Source organism: Bufo bufo, chromosome 7 (genome assembly GCF_905171765.1).
Source record: "Bufo bufo chromosome 7, aBufBuf1.1, whole genome shotgun sequence".
Taxonomy (NCBI): Eukaryota; Metazoa; Chordata; class Amphibia; order Anura; family Bufonidae; genus Bufo; species Bufo bufo.
Genome location: NC_053395.1, coordinates 223,530,891 through 223,550,514, shown reverse-complemented (window position 1 = coordinate 223,550,514; position 19,624 = coordinate 223,530,891). Strand labels below are relative to the sequence as shown.

Genomic DNA, 19,624 nt, shown 5'->3' with positions numbered 1-19,624 from the left:
GAAGCCGGGCTGCGCGATCAAGTGGATTAAGGCGAGTTAAATTTTTAATTTTTTTTTGGGTACCAAACATGCCGATTTTTCTCACGCGCGTGCAAAACGCATTACAATGTTTTGCACTCGCGCGGAAAAATCGCGCCCGTGTGAAAGAGGCCTTATAGAGGTGTGGATTACAGGAGCAGGAATCTCACAAGGCCTGTGCACTAAGCATCCTGTGATGCAGGGTCCTAGAGGGGGCCCAGGCACAGTCAGGTATAGAGGTAAAGGGGGCACAGAATGTGGGTCTCTGGCATTTCTCCCCCCCCCTGTTCTCTCTGTACTGCAGTAAGTTACAGCAGCCAGAGCTCCAGGCTGTTGCAACTTGATCGAGGCAGCAGAGAATCAGTTCAGACAGGAAGCTTCTCCATGGCTGATGTGACAGTGAGTGTGATGTGTGTAATATGTGACAATGTGTCTATGTATGTGTGCGCGATGTGTATATATGTGTGTAATGTGTGCGTATGTTCATGTGATGTGTGTTTAATTTGTATGTGTGAATGCATAATGTGTGTATCATATAGCTGTACCATATATGTGTGTATTATAGCGGCACATGCTACATGTACACATGTGTGTGGTATAGCTGTACTATATATATTATAGTTGCACTAGGTATGTGTGCAGTATATCTGTACTATATATATGTGTGCGGTATACACTATGTATGTATGTGGTATAGCTGTACTATACATATGTGTGCAGTATAGCTATACTATGTATTTGTGTGTGGTATAGTTGCACTATGTATTTCTGTAGTATAGCTCTACTATATACAGTTGCAAGAAAAACTATGTGAACCCTTTTGGAATGATATGGATTTCTGCACAAATTGGTCATAAAATGTGATCTGATCTTCATCTAAGTCACAATAGACAATTCTTCACCATTCCTCTTTACAGAACTGTTTCAGTTCAGCAATATTCTTGGGATGTCTGGTGTGAATCGCATCTCCATCGGGTTGAGGTCAGGACTCTGACTGGGCCACTCCAGAAGGCGTATTTCCTTCTGTTTAAGCCATTCTGTTGTTGATTTACTTCTATGCTTTGGGTCGTTGTCCTGTTGCAACACCCATCTTCTGTTGAGCTTCAGCTGGTGGACAGATGGCCTTAAGTTCTCCTGCAAAATGTCTTGATAAACTTGGGAATTAATTTTTCCTTCGATGATAGCAATCCGTCCAGGCCTTGACGCAGCAAAGCAGCCCCAAACCATGATGCCCCCACCACCATACTTCACAGTTGGGATGAGGTTTTGATCTTGGTGTGCTGTGCCTCTTTTTCTCCACACATAGTGTTGTGCGTTTCTTCCAAACAACTCAACTTTGGTTTCATCTGTCCACAGAACATTTTGCCAGTACTGCTGTGGAACATCCAGGTGCTCTTGTGCAAACTGTAAATGCGCAGCAATGATTTTTTTTGGACAGCAGTGGCTTCCTCTGTGGTATCCTCCCATGAAATCCATTCTTGTTTAGTGTTTTACGTATTGTAGATTCGCTAACAGGGATGTTAGCATATGCCAGAGACAGTTGTAAGTCTTTAGCTGACACTCTAGGATTCTTCTTCACCTCATTGAGCAGTCTGCGCTGTGCTCTTGCAGTCATCTTTACAGGACGGCCACTCCTAGGGAGAGTAGCAGCAGTGCTGAACTTTCTCCATCTATAGACAATTTGTCTTACCGTGGACTGATGAACAGCAAGGCTTTTGGAGATACTTTTATAACCCTTTCCAGCTTTATGCAAGTCAACAATTCTTAATCGTAGGTCTTCTGAGAGCTCTTTTGTGCGAGGCATCATTCACATCAGGCAATGCTTCTTGTGAAAAGCAAACCCAGAACTGGTGTGTGTTTTTTATAGGGCAGGGCAGCTGTAACCAACACCTCCAATCTCATCTCATTGATTGGACTCCAGTTGGCTGACACCTCACTCCAATTAGCTCTTGGAGATGTCATTAGTCTAGGGGTTCACATACTTTTTCCACCCGCACTGTGAATGTTTACATGGTGTGTTCAATAAAAACATGGTAACATTTAATTCTTTGTGTGTTATTAGTTTAAGCCGACTGTGATTGTCTATTGTTGTGACTTAGATGAAGATCAGATCACATTTTATGACTAATTTATGCAGAAATCCATATCATTCCAAAGGGTTCACATACTTTTTCTTGCAACTGTATATGTGTGCAGTATAGCTTTACTATATATGTCTGTGGTATAGTTGCACTAGGTATGCGCGCAGTATAGCTGTACTACATATATGTTTGTGGTATAGGTGTAATATGTGTCTGTGGTATAGCTGTACTATATATGTGTGCGGTATAGCTGTACTATGTATTTGTGCGGTATAGCTGTACTATGTATATATGTGCAGTATAGCTCTACTATATATGTCTGTGGTATAGTTGCACTAGGCATGCGCGCAGTATATGTATGTGTGCGGTATAGTATGACAGTTATGTCTGTGTCGCACCATTATGTATGTATTATTTGCAGTCCTATCTCTCTGATACATTGTAACACATTTTAGTGTAGCTTTGCATTACCACTTGTGCCTGCATTTACATTTTACAGGGGGGGGGGGGGGTACAAGGAGAGTCCCAGATACAGCTCGGGGGGGGGGGGGGGGGGGGTACAAGGAGAGTCCTAGCTACAGCTCGGCTGTCATGTGGATGCTTCCTACTGATGATGATACAAGCTGCTGAGCCATCGAACTACAATCGAGAACAGATTCTTGGCCCCTGACGTTCTGGAATCAGTGATCAGAAGGAAATGAAACTGTAATGAGAAAAACTGGATAAGGAAAAAAGACGCTGAGGAGCCGGAGACTCACATTTGGAAAGAAGGCGTCTTAAATTAAAGGGGCACTCTAGGCAGAGATGACTCAGGGGGGCGGATCAGAGAACACTAAAGCTCCGCCCACTCAGGCCCTGCACTAAACACAATCAATCCTTTCTAGCCGGAGTGTTCCTTTATGATGACAATAACAGGGCAAAACCATTTCATTGGGGGTGGCATTCCACTCTGTACCAGGTGAGGACGCTGGGTACCTGTGCCCGTCGGGCTGATGGCAGAGGGTGGGATATCCATCTCTTCAAAGGCCTCCCTGTAGCTGTGCAGATGAGGCTGCAATAAGAAAATGAACCAATCAATGGCTGCAAATTGACATCTTCTAGGAATATCCCAGCTTTTCTAGAAGTCGTTGTCACTCAGCTTTCCCAGGCCTCTGCCTCATACGGTACCAGCCATGCAGAAACCTGGCAAAGATGGTGCCAATAGCCATTCTTGATACCAGACTCTCCCTACATTGTTGTTACCTCCTTAGGTCTCCCTCCTGGATTGGCTGCGATGGTGTTGAAGACTTCTGGCGAGACGCATCGCACCGGGGAGCGCACTTTAGTGGGACTGTAGGCAGAGGTGGGGTCGGGGCCGTTCTCTTCATATTGCCCCTCACTGGTCGTCCTCCTGCGGGTCACACTTACAATCTCGTCTGGGGTCTTGTCACGGGTCTGCACACCTGTAAAAAACACAGCGGAGTCACAACTGTCCCAGATCCAGGGCTCCGGCTCTCACCATTCTAGGCATGCAACAGAATCCCAGCATGGAATCCCGATCCTTCCGCAGATCATGATGGAGGAGGCGCTGCAGCACAACTGAACCTGATGGCCCCCATTAGAAGTCCATGGGGCCCATCCTTTATAATAGCAAGCCACTACTGTAGTGTGAACAGAGCCTTAAAGGGATTGTCCACCTTATTAGAGTGCAGAGGCTCTACAAAGAGCTCTGGAGGACCGGCACACTGGTTTATGGTCAACCATTGACTTTCTCTAGGGACAGCCTCGGGGGTCTTAGAAATGGGACCACCTGTGATTGGCTCATCATCCATAAAGCAGGTACTGGTCAAAGCCCTTTAAACTTACTGCTTGATTGGCAATGTGCTCACACACCGAGCCTGAAACGCGTTGGGCAGTTTTTTGTTTTTTTTGCACCCCTCAAACTATCTATGACCATCCTTGATGGACATCGTGTCCGCCAAGAAAAGTTCCGTAGGAAACATATGAAACAATCAGTAACTGCACCCACCAGCGCCGCACTCTTTGAGGAGACCACCCCGGGGAGGGGCTGCATTCCTTTCCAATAATATCAGAGACTCACAATGAAATCAGTGTTATCGTTACAGCAAACAGAAAAAAAAACAAAAACATGAAGTTTCCGGAAAAAAAAAAAAGTTCCCGAGTCGTTTCCTAGCAAAACATAACAAAAGGATTAAACATAATCACAATGTATCAGCGGCCGGAGCTTGTTGTTCTTCGCTTCTGCCCGCCGGGTCCTACACATTAACTGCAGGGGAAGCCGCTATGGGGCCCCTGCAGAAAGGGGGCCCCGCAAAGGTCATGCAATTCCCTTTGATATAGCGAAAGCCAGTGGCGAGTGGGCACAAGGGCGATGAGCAATGGCTTGTCCTGGGTGATACTAGGGTGTTAATCTCTACTATGTGGGCACATTGGGGCGGCACTACTATGTGAGAGATGGGCAACACTGGCATGAAGTCCGACTTACCCGGGAACATGGCATCATTTATCATACTGGTGCCTTTCTATGTGCAGGTCTCAATGCGACTTCTGCCCCTACTATAGCTACTCCCATAGCTGAGGGGACCGTTGGGTACAAAGATTTGGGTGCCTGGCTTTCATATATGCCTGAGGGGTCCAATGGGTACAAAGATTTAGGTGCCTCTTATAGCACTGTGGGTATTTCAGGTCACACCGGTTGCGCAGTAAAACGTGATGTGGGAGGGGCCTTGCTAGACCACTTAAAATGTGATGGAGCTGCCGTAGGATTGCAGAACTGAACCAGATTTGTAAAGAACCGTATTTACGGCGACCGACTGCCCGCAGGTCCGCAACATCCTCTGCGCCCCCCTATCCACCCAGTGTATGGACTTATGTCTTTTTTCAACCGTATTAACTATGTACCTCTGTGTATCAGGACCGGTGAATCGTTCCGTAAACAGGATTCGGAGATGCGGGCGATTATGCGGCGGCGGAGGAGGATCGGGGGACGTGCGGCTGCTGAATAATAATCTGACATTTCCAAGGCCTTAAGAATGAATGGGAGAGAATGTTATCCGGTCGCTCTGGGGGCGGAAAGGGGCCCGGCTCCTAGGGGGATAGAGGGGGGCTCTGGCAGGGAAATGGGAATGGGAGATGTAGCGGGAAGACACTGGCGCTGGATGGACCATTGTGACAGAATGAATTCTAAAAATACTTCCTGTTCCCATTCCATGTTCAAAACTGCTTGCTGTCAGTGAATAGAAGCATCTGCATTCAAAGGCTGAAAATCTTCTTTAACTCTTCCTTTTTAAACAAGTGGGGTTTGTTACAATGTATCAGAGTAGCTGAAAGCTTTCCACCTGGAGTTCAGCGCAGGAGGGAGATCTGTGCTTCTGCGTGCATCTCCCAGACTGACACACTGTAACAAACCAGCAGCTGTATGATCAGGGCTCGGTCAGGATGGATTCTCTGCCTTTGAATGTTTTCATTGACTTACATTGTTGCTCAGATTGTTTCAGAGCAACATCGAACTGGAATTCAGGACACTAGAAATGATACATTGTCACAAATCCTCTAGGACAGGGACAGGGTGGGCTTTCCGCCTCTGATTGTAAACCATGAAGGTTACCGTTCACTGACAGCAAGCAAAAACCTGGAAAATGGTGAGGAATTGAAACAAAGTATGTTAGAAAGTAGACAACCCCTGTCCATGTGTGCGCCACTTGGCCCCTACCAGTTTACACACTGTATCCTTGCTCAAACAGATTACATTTCCCACGGGGTTTATCACCCCTCATGGTATAGGGTTTCATCGCTCTACTGCTTTACCTGTATTGGTGTCAGTCTTTACTATAGTTCTGGCATTCTATTCATGCACCAGGCAGATCAGGATAAGAGTGTCACAATCTATGGGGATCAGATGGAGTGGGCGAGGTACGGAGGGCGCTCAGGATCCTCTGTCTACACCATCATCTCCCAATTTCATCCCCTCCTGATGGGGGCGGAAGCCTTGAACATTTCTTATCGTCTACAAGTCCTGACCGGCCCGATCCCACGAAGAGTGCTCTGTCTGAACACGACTCTCAGCAAAGCCGAGTGCAAAATAAGACGTATTGTTTACCAGCCAAGGGTGAAATGGAAACTTGTACATAGCGAGGAGCGTCTGGTGCGTGTAGTGCGGCTTCTTACAACTCCTGATCCCCGGAGAAGATCCCTCCGGTTATTATAACGTTACTGTAACATTATAACTTTATACCAAAAGTCCTCTCATACTATGTGGCCCTTGGAGAGAAGGGGCCCAACTTTGACTTGTTAGGCCCCATCCCCTTTTGCTATAGGGTGAGCGCAGAGAACCTGTGCAGGACTCCCCTCAACAAGGGGATGGGGAAGACCCAATAGTCCGGCCAAATAATGGGGCACCCAGTTTAATCTTTGTCATGGGGTCCCCTCTCCTATATGTATAATACTAATTTCCAAGCCGTGCCATTGGCACAAAGAAGAGGACGGGGGGGGGGGGGGGGGGCTTATGTTTTTATGCAGCTCTGGATGTGACTGGAGTATAATACATAAGGTAAATAAATAGCAAAGGAAGGCAGTACACGACATTACAAGTAGGGAAATTGGAAGGGGGCAAAACCCAGCAGCAGGGGGTACATTTTGATCTTTGATTAAGGGCCTGTCAGGTTCTCATCCTCTCATCGGAACTAGGAGACAGCTGAACAAAGTTTTTAGCAATAAGAGGCCGAGCCAAGGACTTATACAGGACGCAGTGTGCGGCTGTGGAGAACATGGTTTCCAGGTCTTTGGCATCACTAAGAGCCAATACAGCTTTCTACCAGGGCTGGAAACTTGCAGACTGACCAAAAACAGCGCCACCTCCAGACCAGGAAAGAAAAGGTACTGCATGCAAAGAAGCAGAAGTATCTAAGACTCTGTACACGAGTCGCTTCTTTACCCCAGACGACCCCGGTCTAGATACCAGCGGATCACTGCCTCCTGTACGGAGGATGAACTCAAGTTGTAGAACACAGAATGGTTTATCGTGACATATGGCATCAATATGTGCTTCTTGACGGTAAACCAAAAATGTGCAGGGTCTTCACCCTTCTGTATGTATGTGGTGATAAATAATAGAGACCGTCCAATCCAGAAATGTGTTATCAATGGATAATGTAATACCCTGCATCGCCAGAGAGGGCGCCCTCTAAGCAGGAGGCATCAGGGGAAAGGGGCGGATTTTTTGATGTGTTGGAACAAAAAAACTTGAGGAAGGTTAAGAACAGACGGTCTGGATGCTGAACACGGCCCCAAAAAAAAAGCCAATGGCTGCATGATTTTACCATCTGGATTTACCCTTACAGAATGTTTATTACTAAAATACTCCACAGACCTGGGATCATTTTGAAAGGGGTCCCTTTTGCTAGGACCCCCCCACCCCCCCCCCAGGAATCAGCTGTGATTGAGTCCCCAGTAAGTGTTTCAATTCCCTGCAGCGCCACCACAGGAGATACAAAGTATTACACAGTTGCCATTGAGAACGCTGCGTTGTCTGTGTCATGTCTGGATATGCCGGGTCCTCCAGAGGGAGAGATGCTGTTTGTGGTGGGTTCTGGATAACAGATCAGGGTCCTAAATGGGGGTCCCACCAATCTATTGACTTGTCTTAGGTGACTTACCCAAATTTATCACACAGCTGAGCTTCTTTATACATTATATGCCTAATTATCTACACCTCCGGCGCTCCAACTGTTGTGAAACTACAACTCCCAGCATGCATGCTTGCTCTGCTCTTCTCAGAACTCACAGAAATGAATGGAGCATGTTGGGAATTGTAGTTTCACAACAGCTGGAGTCTGATCTAGATGCTCTGGTAGGGGTTGGAGGATTCTGCCTTCTTAGAAATGTCCATAACCGGATAACAATTCCACGTGTGATACATTGTTCCACCATCTTACCTTTCCGTGGCTACAGGATCATCACCCTGTCACTGACTGGGATCCATATTAAGTGGCAGTGACTAAGGACTCAGTGTTATGCAAGACACTTTCCCGACGCATTTCATAGCATAATACGATTCTGGCGCGTTAGTCAATCCCCAAGCAGTGAATTCCAACACAGATGTTGTAAACAGAGCCACATCATAGAAAATGCATGAAACATGAGTGCCACGCCCTGTGCCATCTGCCAGCTGGTTAGAAGCAACACTCCACACCCCACACGCCCCGTGCCTTCAGAAATAAGCAAAGAGAACACGTCAGGGTCACCCCATGTCCGTCTCATCCATATTAGTCGCTGCCTGAACCATTGGCGGTGCATTATGCTGAAGCGTGTGGAGCAGACGTACATTATGCCTGGTGGACAGGGCCAGATTATGGGCACCCAGCGTACAGGTGTGGGGCAGGATCCCTAGCAGGTCAATGTGGCACCAGCTCAGGGGCCCACAGATCTTGTCTTGCTGTTATTGACCTTCCTGTATCTCGCATGATTAGGGGCCCTTAGAGCTTTGGGGGGCCCAGAGCTGGGGCTCCAATACAAATCTGGCCCTTCTGCTATAGCAACACACACACATTCATCCCCACCTTGAGGAACCATGATGCTACCACACATGACTTGGCCACACCATGCACAATGGAAAAAGGAGAGAGCGGACAGAACAAACCGGAGAAAGTGAAGGAGCGCTGGCGCTGAAGCGTGGGGGTATGAGGGGTGTTCATACTTGTGCAGATATTCCGGAGTTTGCTGTTGTACTCTGGGAGATTTCGATGAAAGGGTCAGGATCATGGATGAAAAAAAGGGAGGGAGATTCCCCATGAAGATAAGAAGAAGAAGAAGAAGAAGAAGAAGAAGAAGAAGAAGAAACAACGAGAACAAGACAAATGGAGAAAGGAAACAGAACGGTTAGATGATGGCGGAGAGTCATGATATGGAGGTCAGTGCAGACAGCCAGGAGGGAGGAAAACAAAATCAATGTATCAATATACAATAAACAAATGATACAAATGCACATTGTTGATAATACACCCCCAAAATGGGGCACTCCCTTATAAAGACTAGTACCCTGCCAGGACCTTCCACATCAAAGTGAGACGTAGAATTTGTTATGGCTCTGTATCATGGTTGGCAGACCATAAAGGGATATCAGCCCAATGGTCATACCACCCGTATCCCAGTGCAAAGTCATTAACCATTTCCAAGCTGGTACAAAGTCCTATGAACATCCTTCTATACCTGATGATATTTGGGCTGTGGATTAAGATTCATTGTGTAAGGCTATATGCACACGACTGTTGTGTGTTTTGCGGATCCGCAAAACACAGATGGCGTCCGTGTGCGTTCCGCAATTTGCGGAATGGCACGGACAGCCATTGGTATAACTGCCTATCCTTGTCCGCAAAACGGACAAGAATAGGACAGGTTATATTTTTCTTGCGGACCACGGAACGGAGCAACGGAGTGCTGTCCGCAATCTTTTGCGTCCCTATTGAAGTGAATGGGTCCGCATCTGCGGAACATAACAACAGTCGTGTGCATGGGTTTGAATGGTGCTGGGTGGGGGGGGGGGGGGGGGGGGGTTTCTGGTTATTTGCATGTGTCTTGGCTTTATATCATCTATTTTAGAGCCCTGCCTAAGGATATAATGGAAACCTACCTGCAATCGATCACATTGCATCCCCCCCTTTGGAATCAAAATATAACTGTGACATTATGTCCCAACCAAAACCATGACCTTTGTATAGGTTGCAATATCTTGAATGTAATGCAGGTGTCTGGTGGTTTGTGTGGGTGAGGGGTTCTGGAATTTAGGCAGTAAAGCTCCTCTATATTAACCCTGGAGCTTCCTGAATGTCCACAGGAGATGTGAACATGTCAATCACCAGGAGGCGGAAACCTCCAACATTACAACAAGGTGTTTGTCTCCATGTCTGTAAGGAAAATTCCCATATAAAGACATTCATCCTACAGCAGATAGATATGTTCTGCAATATTCTCCAATGCACTGAGGTGAGGTAAGTGCCCCCAGATGCCCCCGACTAACCACAGTATTTGGGGTGTATCTGTAATCCCTGCAACGTGCCAGAACGTACAGAAGGCGCCTTGTGTTTGGGAATAAAGGCTAAGGAACGCTGATTCTTTAAAATACTGCAGCCTGGAAGTCATACCCCTCGTCTGCAAATCATATATAGATGTAGCAGAGCTGGTACTGTCAATGGACACGCTTTATTCATTGTGTCATTTCAGAGGACTGCAGATGAATGTATGGATTATCTTAACTCATTATTCAACTCTGCTACATCTATCTATCTATCAATCAATCATGCATAACGGAAAAAATGGAACCATTATATGTGCCTCTTAAAGAAATGCCTCTTAAAGGGTTCTGTTTTGCATTCTGTCCTAAAATTCCATTATATTCCATTATAACTCTGTTATAATGGAACACTATAATGGAATTCCTAAAGCTGGTGAGAACCCACCCTTAGGGACTCGTTCACACGACCGTTGGTGTCCTGTTGCCATATTGCGGGCCGCATTTGCAGATACGCAATACACGGGCACCGTTCCGTTGTCATTCCGCATTCATTTCAAATCCTTCACTTTCTTGGATGGGTTTTGCGCTGTATGGGGTTTTCTTCTCCATTCACTTCTAAAGTAAAAGCATAAAACCCTGCTCAGCGAGAGCAGTGCATTATGGGAGCCCAGGTGACGGTGACACGTCCGATAGGTCACACATCTCTCACGCAGGGATTACCGGCTGTCCATTTCATAGAGCAGAATTTTGAAAGTGGCTCCAGGTATAAATGGAACAAGAGCCACAAGAGAACGCAAAATCGATACAAATTAATAAAAGCAAAACACTATATTTCTATGTACAGTACAGACCAAAAGTTTGGACACACCTTCTCATTCAAAGAGTTTTCTTTATTTTCATGACTATGAAGGCATCAAAACTATGAATTAACACATGTGGAATTATATACATAACAAACAAGTGTGAAACAACTGAAAATATGTCATATTCTAGGTTCTTCAAAGTAGCCACCTTTTGCTTTGATTACTGCTTTGCACACTCTTGGCATTCTCTTGATGAGCTTCAAGAGGTAGTCCCCTGAAATGGTCTTCCAACAGTCTTGAAGGAGTTCCCAGAGATGCTTAGCACTTGTTGGCCCTTTTGCCTTCACTCTGCGGTCCAGCTCACCCCAAACCATCTCGATTGGGTTCAGGTCCGGTGACTGTGGAGGCCAAGTCATCTGGCGCAGCACCCCATCACTCTCCTTCATGGTCAAATAGCCCTTACTTTCAAAGTTTTCCCAATTTTTCGGCTGACTGACTGACCTTCATTTCTTAAAGTAATGATGGCCACTCGTTTTTCTTTACTTAGCTGCTTTTTTCTTGCCATAATACAAATTCTAACAGTCTATTCAGTAGGACTATCAGCTGTGTATCCACCTGACTTCTCCTCAACGCAACTGATGGTCCCAACCCCATTTATAAGGCAAGAAATCCCACTTACTAAGGCTACTTTCACACTTGCGCTTGATCGGATCCGTTCTGAACGGATCCGATCATATTAATGCAGACGGAGGCTCCGTTCAGTACGGATCCGTCTGCATTAATAACTTAGAAAAATTTCTAAGTGCGAAAGTAGCCTGAGCGGATCCGTTCAGACTTTCAATGTAAAGTCAATGGGGGACGGATCCGCTTGAAGATTGAGCCATATGGTGTCATCTTCAAGCGGATCCGTTCCCATTGACTTACATTGTAAGTCTGGACGGATCCGCACGCCTCCGCACGGCCAGGCGGACACCCGAACGCTGCAAGCAGCGTTCAGCTGTCCGCCTGGCCGTGCGGAGGCGAGCGGAGCGGAGGCTGAACGCCGCCAGACTGATGCAGTCTGAGCGGATCCGCATCCATTCAGACTGCATCAGGGCTGGACGGAAGCGTTCTGCTCCGCTCGTGAGCCCCTTCAAACGGAGCTCACGAGCGGACAGCAGAACGCTAGTGTGAAAGTAGCCTAGACCTGACAGGGCACACCTGTGAAGTGAAAACCATTTCAGGGGACTACCTCTTGAAGCTCATCAAGAGAATGCCAAGAGTGTGCAAAGCAGTAATCAAAGCAAAAGGTGGCTACTTTGAAGAACCTAGAATATGACATATTTTCAGTTGTTTCACACTTGTTTGTTATGTATATAATTCCACATGTGTTAATTCATAGTTTTGATGCCTTCAGTGTGAATCTACAATTGTCATAGTCATGAAAATAAAGAAAACTCTTTGAATGAGAAGGTGTGTCCAAACTTTTGGTCTGTACTGTACATTAAATTTAAATAGTGAAAAGTTTTCTAAATCTGTGCTTGGGGAGGAGAATGTTCCTGGCTTTAGTTTCCTCTTGTAATTTGTTTTATGATTTAAATTATTTTTTGCTTTTACATTTTAAACTGAATTTTTTTGTTTTTATTTGTTTGGAAAAATTTAATATTCAGCACCAACACAATTCTATATGGAGGCGGATGGGAGGACTCAGTGCACAGAGGAGTTCCAGCCTTATTTGGTCTCATCAGCGCCGTGAGGAGGATCCCTCCTGGGAAATCACCTACGTGGGCTGTATGATGTGACAGTCTGCTAGTCCTTCTCCTCATAGACGTAATACAATGCTTTTACCTGCGGCCTTATGGCTGCATATATTTAACCCTTACGTATCCTCTAGTATCTATCTGCTACTCCGTCCCTGAATTCATGAAAGCGACATGAAAAATCCCCAAATTTTGTGAGATTCTTCTTTCTCCATTTCACATCCGTCTACTTAGCAATGCGTGAAATGACAATGACGTTAAGTTACATTTACTGCAGTGTAATTAATACTCTTGTATCGTACAGTAGGTGAGGGTTGAGCACATATATCTGTCCAGCTTCCTAGCAGAAGGAGTATCCAACTACTGCTAAATAGAGGAAAGAATCCAAGCCTTCGTCTGTAAAACTGATGCTGATCTGTCAGATTCCAAACATGCCGAACAATAGGGCACATACTGCGCCTTCTGTCTAAATCTGTCATCGTCGGTCCGGAGATACTGAGGTTGCTTACAAGACACAGAACTCATGCATTTCCAAAATAAGCATTCCCACGTATCCATATACCCTACAAATCCTGATTTATTCCCTCGGATCCGACACATTTTATACATTTTTTAGGATTATTTTATAGTTATGCTCTTCTACAGGAATATTTTTTAAAATGAGTGCAGGACCTCGTCTCACCTGTAGGTGTCACTTTTCCAGCAAGATTCTAAAGAGGAAATATAGACACTAATATAATGTCCATACATTTGCAATACAGTCTTGTTTCCACATACAGAGGAGCTGACACTAATTAAGGGGGATCATTCAGGGGGCTCCATATCATTCATGAAAAAAAGCATGTACCCCCTTGAAATCTGTTACTCCTACAACCAATACTGGCCACGATCAAGAGTTTTGCGTCTCCAGACCTTTTGCGCATTCTGTACAAATGACCACGCCAGTGCGCTGGAGCAAGACTGTATTGTAAATTAACATTTGTTTCAAAAGCTGTTATTCTCTGGTATCAGCCTCCTGCGCTTATGGATCTTCAGCCCCTTCCTCTCTCACCAGTTATGAGTCATCTTTTACTATTTTCTGGCCGGCTCGGAGCCCAGGACGAGGGTGGTTGGAATGTGAGGTTGTCCACGCTCTGTCCTGTGGTCGATGAATTCCAAACACGATCTGTAATGACCACGTTTTGTATACCGACCGTGCAAATATTTACCCCGGGACTCAGTAACTATAACATTGTGTGCATGACAAATGGTGGTGGTTACCATTCACTGAGGGTGCAGTGGGTGGTGTGAGGACACAAGTCATCTTCTAGCACTGGTCTAGCAGTTTAATTCAATACTCAGGCCCTTAAAGGGATTCTCCACTTTGGACAGTCCTTACCTATTAGAAGATAAGCTGATCACAAAGTATCCTCCTCCAGTGATCTCCATTGATCACCTGTAATCTATGAGGAAACCTGGCAGTAACTGTTCAGTTTCCCTGCAGCGCTGCCACAGGAGAAATGGAGTATTACACATCAGTGGATGGATGTGTAACGAAGGGCAGGACATGTCCTCCAGAGAGGACTCTGGCCAAGAGATGATAGAACAGGGACACCCTCTCTCCAATTAACTCCTTAATAAGATCTAGGAAATGGATTTTCTAAACTGGACAACTCCTTTAACTCAAAATGCACCAATAGGATTCTAATAAGGAAAATAGATTTTGCTTGATATTTGTCACACTCCCCATGACTGGAATGGGAATGGGGTGCAGTAATAGTTGTTGCCCTAGGGACCTGGACTCTGATGGGCTCAAAGGCCCCTTTGCTGCAGCACCAGTGTTATAAATGGCTCCTGATAGGTGGGAAGGAGGGGGTTCTGCTGCATTGGGGAACAGGTTCTTCAAGTTACCCATCTGATCTCCATCATGACTGTTAACATATCAATGGGAAATGGAAGAAGAAGACGACTGTCAACAATTTGGCTCCAGACAACAAAAACTAAAAGCTCCATCTAGAGGCCAGAAAAGGTCCTGCATTCAAGTAACAAAAGAAGAGCATAACACATGAGGGTGAGATAATTTAACCCCTTACTTGAAATACGTGTATTAGTTTTTCCTCCCCAATTAGGGCTCAGGACACACGTGCACTTCACTAAACACAACAGATGGTTGCCATTTACCTGCAACTCTGTGGGCGACAAGACCGCCCAGATTGTAGTTCTCGTCCTCTGGGGCTTCCCGGGCTTGAACCTGAGGGGTGACTGCAGGAGGTACTGGAGATGGTACAGTAGTTTGCTGTGGACTGCTCTGCATGAAGGCAGACAGTGGTGGGATAGATGATGAGGGAGTAGTCCCATAGCTGTAACTTCTTACTAAATTTGAAGGAGCCTGTTGGGTCTGATATCCATATGGAGAATAAGTTCCAGATGAATACGGCTCCCTGTAATCATTCATAGGTCGAGCTGTGTCAGTGGGCCTCATGGCTTCCAAGGAATAAGACCTTGGAGCTTGCTCCACAGGTGTATGAGCCTGGCTAACAGGAGCAGATGGCAGGCTACCAGGTGATGACAGCTCATATGCATTGCTTGGTCTTGGAGATGCCACCTGTGGAGATGGCTGGCTGTAGATACTCAGCGCCGGTTGGGCGGATTGCGAACCCGTTACTAGCATAGTTTTGTCCTCTTTTGGGGCTACAGGTACACTCTGTGACTTGTGCATCTGTGAGAATGAAGGATCAAGGTCCAACATTAGCATGTTAAGTGCTTCAATTGACTGTTCAATCTCCTTCTGGGAGGCCAAAGTGGGGAACTCTGGGATACTATGACTCTGGGGAACAGTCTGAAAAGTGCTTGGCTGGGAATTTGGGGTCACCGTTTGATTTTCTTCCTGCTGACGGGAGGGTGGACGGCTGCCACCTTGTTGCCATGAGTTAAGACCCCTCTGCACAGCTTCTCTGCTGCTTACACTTCTGGCTGGTGCTTGAGGCAGCTGTGAACCGACTTCGTACTTTGCCGGTTCTGCATTTGGGAAGGACTGAGATCGGTACATCCCATTGGGGTCATAATAGTATAAGTGCTTTTGGGTTACTGTGTCTGGTTGGGGTTGTCCCCATCCGGATATTGCTGGTTGGTTAACTTGGTAAGAGGACAGGTTATCTTGGGCGGATAGGGAAGGTCTCATCTGATGGCCAACATCTGGAGAATAAGGTGTAGCGGTAGTTTTTAAGACGTTCTGGTTGTTGTATGGATATCCACCATTGATCAAAGTCTCCTTACCAGGATAGCCATGCTTATGCAGCTTCTCTATGCCATTGATGGTGGCTGGACCATTGACCATGTTCATATGTGGAGACTGATGATAGCCGGTCTCATTGACATGAGGGGTACCGTCAAAAGAGGATAGTGTACCCAAACTTCCAACACTGTGTCCATCGTGGTTCGGTAGGTCATCATCTAGGATGTCTGTCTCCCTTTCAGCTGGTGGGGACATACTAGTCCCATTGACGTGAACCTGAGCTGGCACCACATGTAACATGGCTCCTGTGACAGCTGTGCTGGGATTTAAATTGTGCATCTGGGTGTCAGAGTCCAAGCCAAAGCCAACGAGAAGCCTTTCGAGCTCTTGTTTTTCCTCGGGCGTCAACCCTTGGCTAGAGACCGCATTGGCCACCTGCTCATCTGTTTTGTCAGTCTTTGTTGAAGCGGTAGAATTGCCCGAATCGCTGCTCACCGATAAGGTGTGTTCAATGTGATTGGGAGCAGAAGAGAGAGGGATGCCACTAGCGTTGACCGTGCTGGTACTCCCGTTGGTCGAGTCTTTCTTTTTCACTCTGGCGTACAAACTTCCATCCAGAGGTCCTTGGGTATGTCCGACTTCTGCAAGAAAAGAGGACAAAAACAGTAAGTATGTAGATGACGGACGCATAAATATCCCCATCTTTAGTGCTCTGCTCAGTCAGTAAGCAATTACGATATCTCTACAGCCAAAATGTCTTCTGAATGAAACCGCTAAGGCCTCCTGATATCAGCTCCTACCGCAGCCCGAAGGCATTAACCCTCCATCACGACCAACATCAGCTCATAAATCTTGAATAATTGTTCATCTTCTGAACGCCATCACTTCAATCCCACAGGAACCTGTCCCCGATCCAAGCACTTAATCCCACCATGATTAGACTGGGGGCTCTCCAAGCTGACGCGTTTTAATGCATCGGGTAAATGGAGTTTTGGAAAGTTGTAGAAAAACATATGGTAATCGATCCTCAGTGTTCACCACAAATGAGATTAAGAGTCTGAGGATTAGGTTACGATCTCGGAGATGCGCCATTTATAGTCGGAGATGTTAACCTCTCGGCTGCACATTTACAACAAGGTGAATCACATTGTGTACCATGCTGTCAGGTTTATTTTCAAGGTCATTGGCGCAATACAGTAAATAAGAAGAGATGCTACTCCCATCATCACTTACTCCCACCATTCTCATCATATGGCCTTAAAGGGATCTGCCCAACCCATAACTGGGCAGATCTGCCATACAGAAGTGGGTGACAACAACTGTTGGAGCCCTAATGGGGACCATATTAGGCCTTGGCCAGGTTATCTGGAAATTAGAGAATACGGATAACCACTACTATGAGATCTGCTTTGGCATCAGAGGCATCACTTGGACCCCTATCTATACTTTGGCTCCACCTAACTGTATGTGCCATCTTGGAATACTGGTTTCTCATGTGGACCTTTGAGGTATGACAGGGACCAGAGACTGGGTGCATCTGCGACCTCTGCACCATTATAGCTACAATACACCTCATATTAGCATCTACGGTACATGTCACCCAGGTTCCTAAAAAAGGAGATAACCAAGAAATGGCTGCCTCATAAAGCAAACCTTGGATGACTGTAATACAAATCTTTACGTCTGTAACCTTTAGAGAAGCTGCGTTGGTCAGATGATGACCAGGTTGATCCTCCTCATGTCTATAGACATACTTAGTGCAGGCACAAGCAGCATTGATTTGGTTATTTCCAGCAGCTCTCCAGTGTCCATCCTGAGGCATGAGGCGTCTTGTGCCTCATGCTTCAGTAATGACACTGCAGCATAGTAAATACATATGTTGCATGCTTCTGAATTGGTTTAGGTTTCCCTAACAGATGCAGTGCTCTACTATAACCCTCAAATAGCGCCTGTCGGAAGCTGGAAATTCCTGTCTTCTGCTCCATAACGTAGAGATTTCTCCCCGATCCACGTGAAGACGGATACATTGTAGACACACAGATATACATTGTATCTCCTGCCTGTTGTTGTATGTTGTTTTGCAGCGTAGGGGCCACACCCTGCTCCTGGGGTTTACTGTCAGAGGAGCAGATATATTTATACCCTCTGGGAAGCTCTCCATGGGCTGATTCACACCATGTTTGAGGGGGTGGAGGTGAGAAAAAATGAAATGGCTTCAAACCTCCCTCCCAAATGACCTCACGTTGCCAACACTATCATGTATATATTTGAAAAGTAGGAGAGGATTTGACAGCGGGCGCTGGAGGGCTCCACCAACAAAGACACCAAATAATCCTGCGCCCCCCAGGGTATGAGAGGAGACAGTCTAAGGCCCCTTGCAGACGAGCGTTCCTCTCGCAGCGAGTCCGCAACGCAGCTCCCGGCCTGACCCCCCAGCACTGCCGGGGGTCACATAGCATTATATTGATTTATGATGCTATGTAACCCTTACAGTTCTGGAATGTATTGGATAACACTGGCATAGGGGTTACATAGCATCAATAAATCAATATAATGCTATGTGAATCCCGTCAGTGCTGGGAGGTCAGGCCGGGTGCTGCGACGCGGACTCGCTGCGGGAGGAAGGCTCCTCTGCAAGGGGCCTAAGAGTCACACAAGGAGGGGCCCACAACAATACTGACAGACCACCACTGAGCCTGACTGCAGAACAAGGACCTCTGCAATCTGTTCTTCTTGTCTTATAGTTGTCAGAGACGGTAACATGCCAGTTGTCGGCTCTAGTAGTCTGGGGAACATATTATGTATAATCTACCATTTATGGGGCCAAATTGACTTGCGACCTTAGAGGTCAGTCAGTACTTGGGTGCTAGGACCTTGGAGGGTCTATGCAGCCCCTTTCCACCCCAAGGAGATTGCTGCATACAGATATATACAGCCACCACTAGAGGGAGCTCAGGAGATTACTACATACAGATATATACAGCCACCACTAGAGGGAGCTCAGGAGATTACTACATACAGATATATACAGCCACCACTAGAGGGAGCTCAGGAGATTACTACATACAGATATATACAGCCACCACTAGAGGGAGCTCAGGAGATTACTGCATACAGATATATACAGCCACCACTAGAGGGAGCTCAGGAGATTACTGCATACAGATATATACAGCCACCTCTAGAGGGAGCTCATGAAATTACTGCATACAGATATATACAGCCACCACTAGAGGGAGCTCAGGAGATTACTACATACAGATATATATACAGCCACCACTAGAGGGAGCTCAGGATATTACTACACACAGACATATACAGCCACCACTAGAGGGAGCTCAGGATATTACTACATATAGATATATACAACCACCACTAGAGGGAGCTCAGGAGATTACTGCATACAGATATATACAGCCACCACTAGAGGGAGCTCAGGAGATTACTGCATACAGATATATACAGCCACCTCTAGAGGGAGCTCATGAAATTACTGCATACAGATATATACAGCCACCACTAGAGGGAGCTCAGGAGATTACTACATACAGATATATATACAGCCACCACTAGAGGGAGCTCAGGATATTACTACACACAGACATATACAGCCACCCCTAGAGGGAGCTCAGGAGATTACTACATATAGATATATACAACCACCACTAGAGGGAGCTCAGGAGATTACTACATATAGATATATACAACCACCACTAGAGGGAGCTCAGGAGATTACTGCATACAGATATATACAGGCACCA

At 46.2% G+C, this 19,624-nt stretch overlaps 1 protein-coding gene across 15 annotated transcripts in view; it reads right to left on the bottom strand.

The window, feature by feature from the left end:
• TNS1 (tensin 1) overlaps window positions 1-19,624 on the bottom strand; it is a 423,340-nt gene that overhangs the window by 26,688 nt on the left and 377,028 nt on the right. For 10 of the 15 annotated variants that reach the window (XM_040439494.1, XM_040439493.1, XM_040439496.1 and 7 more), the window contains 4 exons: window positions 14,810-16,504; window positions 8,737-8,826; window positions 3,342-3,541; window positions 3,075-3,150 (listed from right to left, as the gene is read on the bottom strand). In XM_040439494.1, coding sequence (XP_040295428.1) covers window positions 3,075-3,150; window positions 3,342-3,541; window positions 8,737-8,826; window positions 14,810-16,504 — 2,061 coding nt within the window. The remainder of the gene's footprint in view (window positions 1-3,074; window positions 3,151-3,341; window positions 3,542-8,736; window positions 8,827-14,809; window positions 16,505-19,624) is intronic. The other 5 variants (XM_040439508.1, XM_040439502.1, XM_040439505.1 and 2 more) reach the window with 2 other exon arrangements.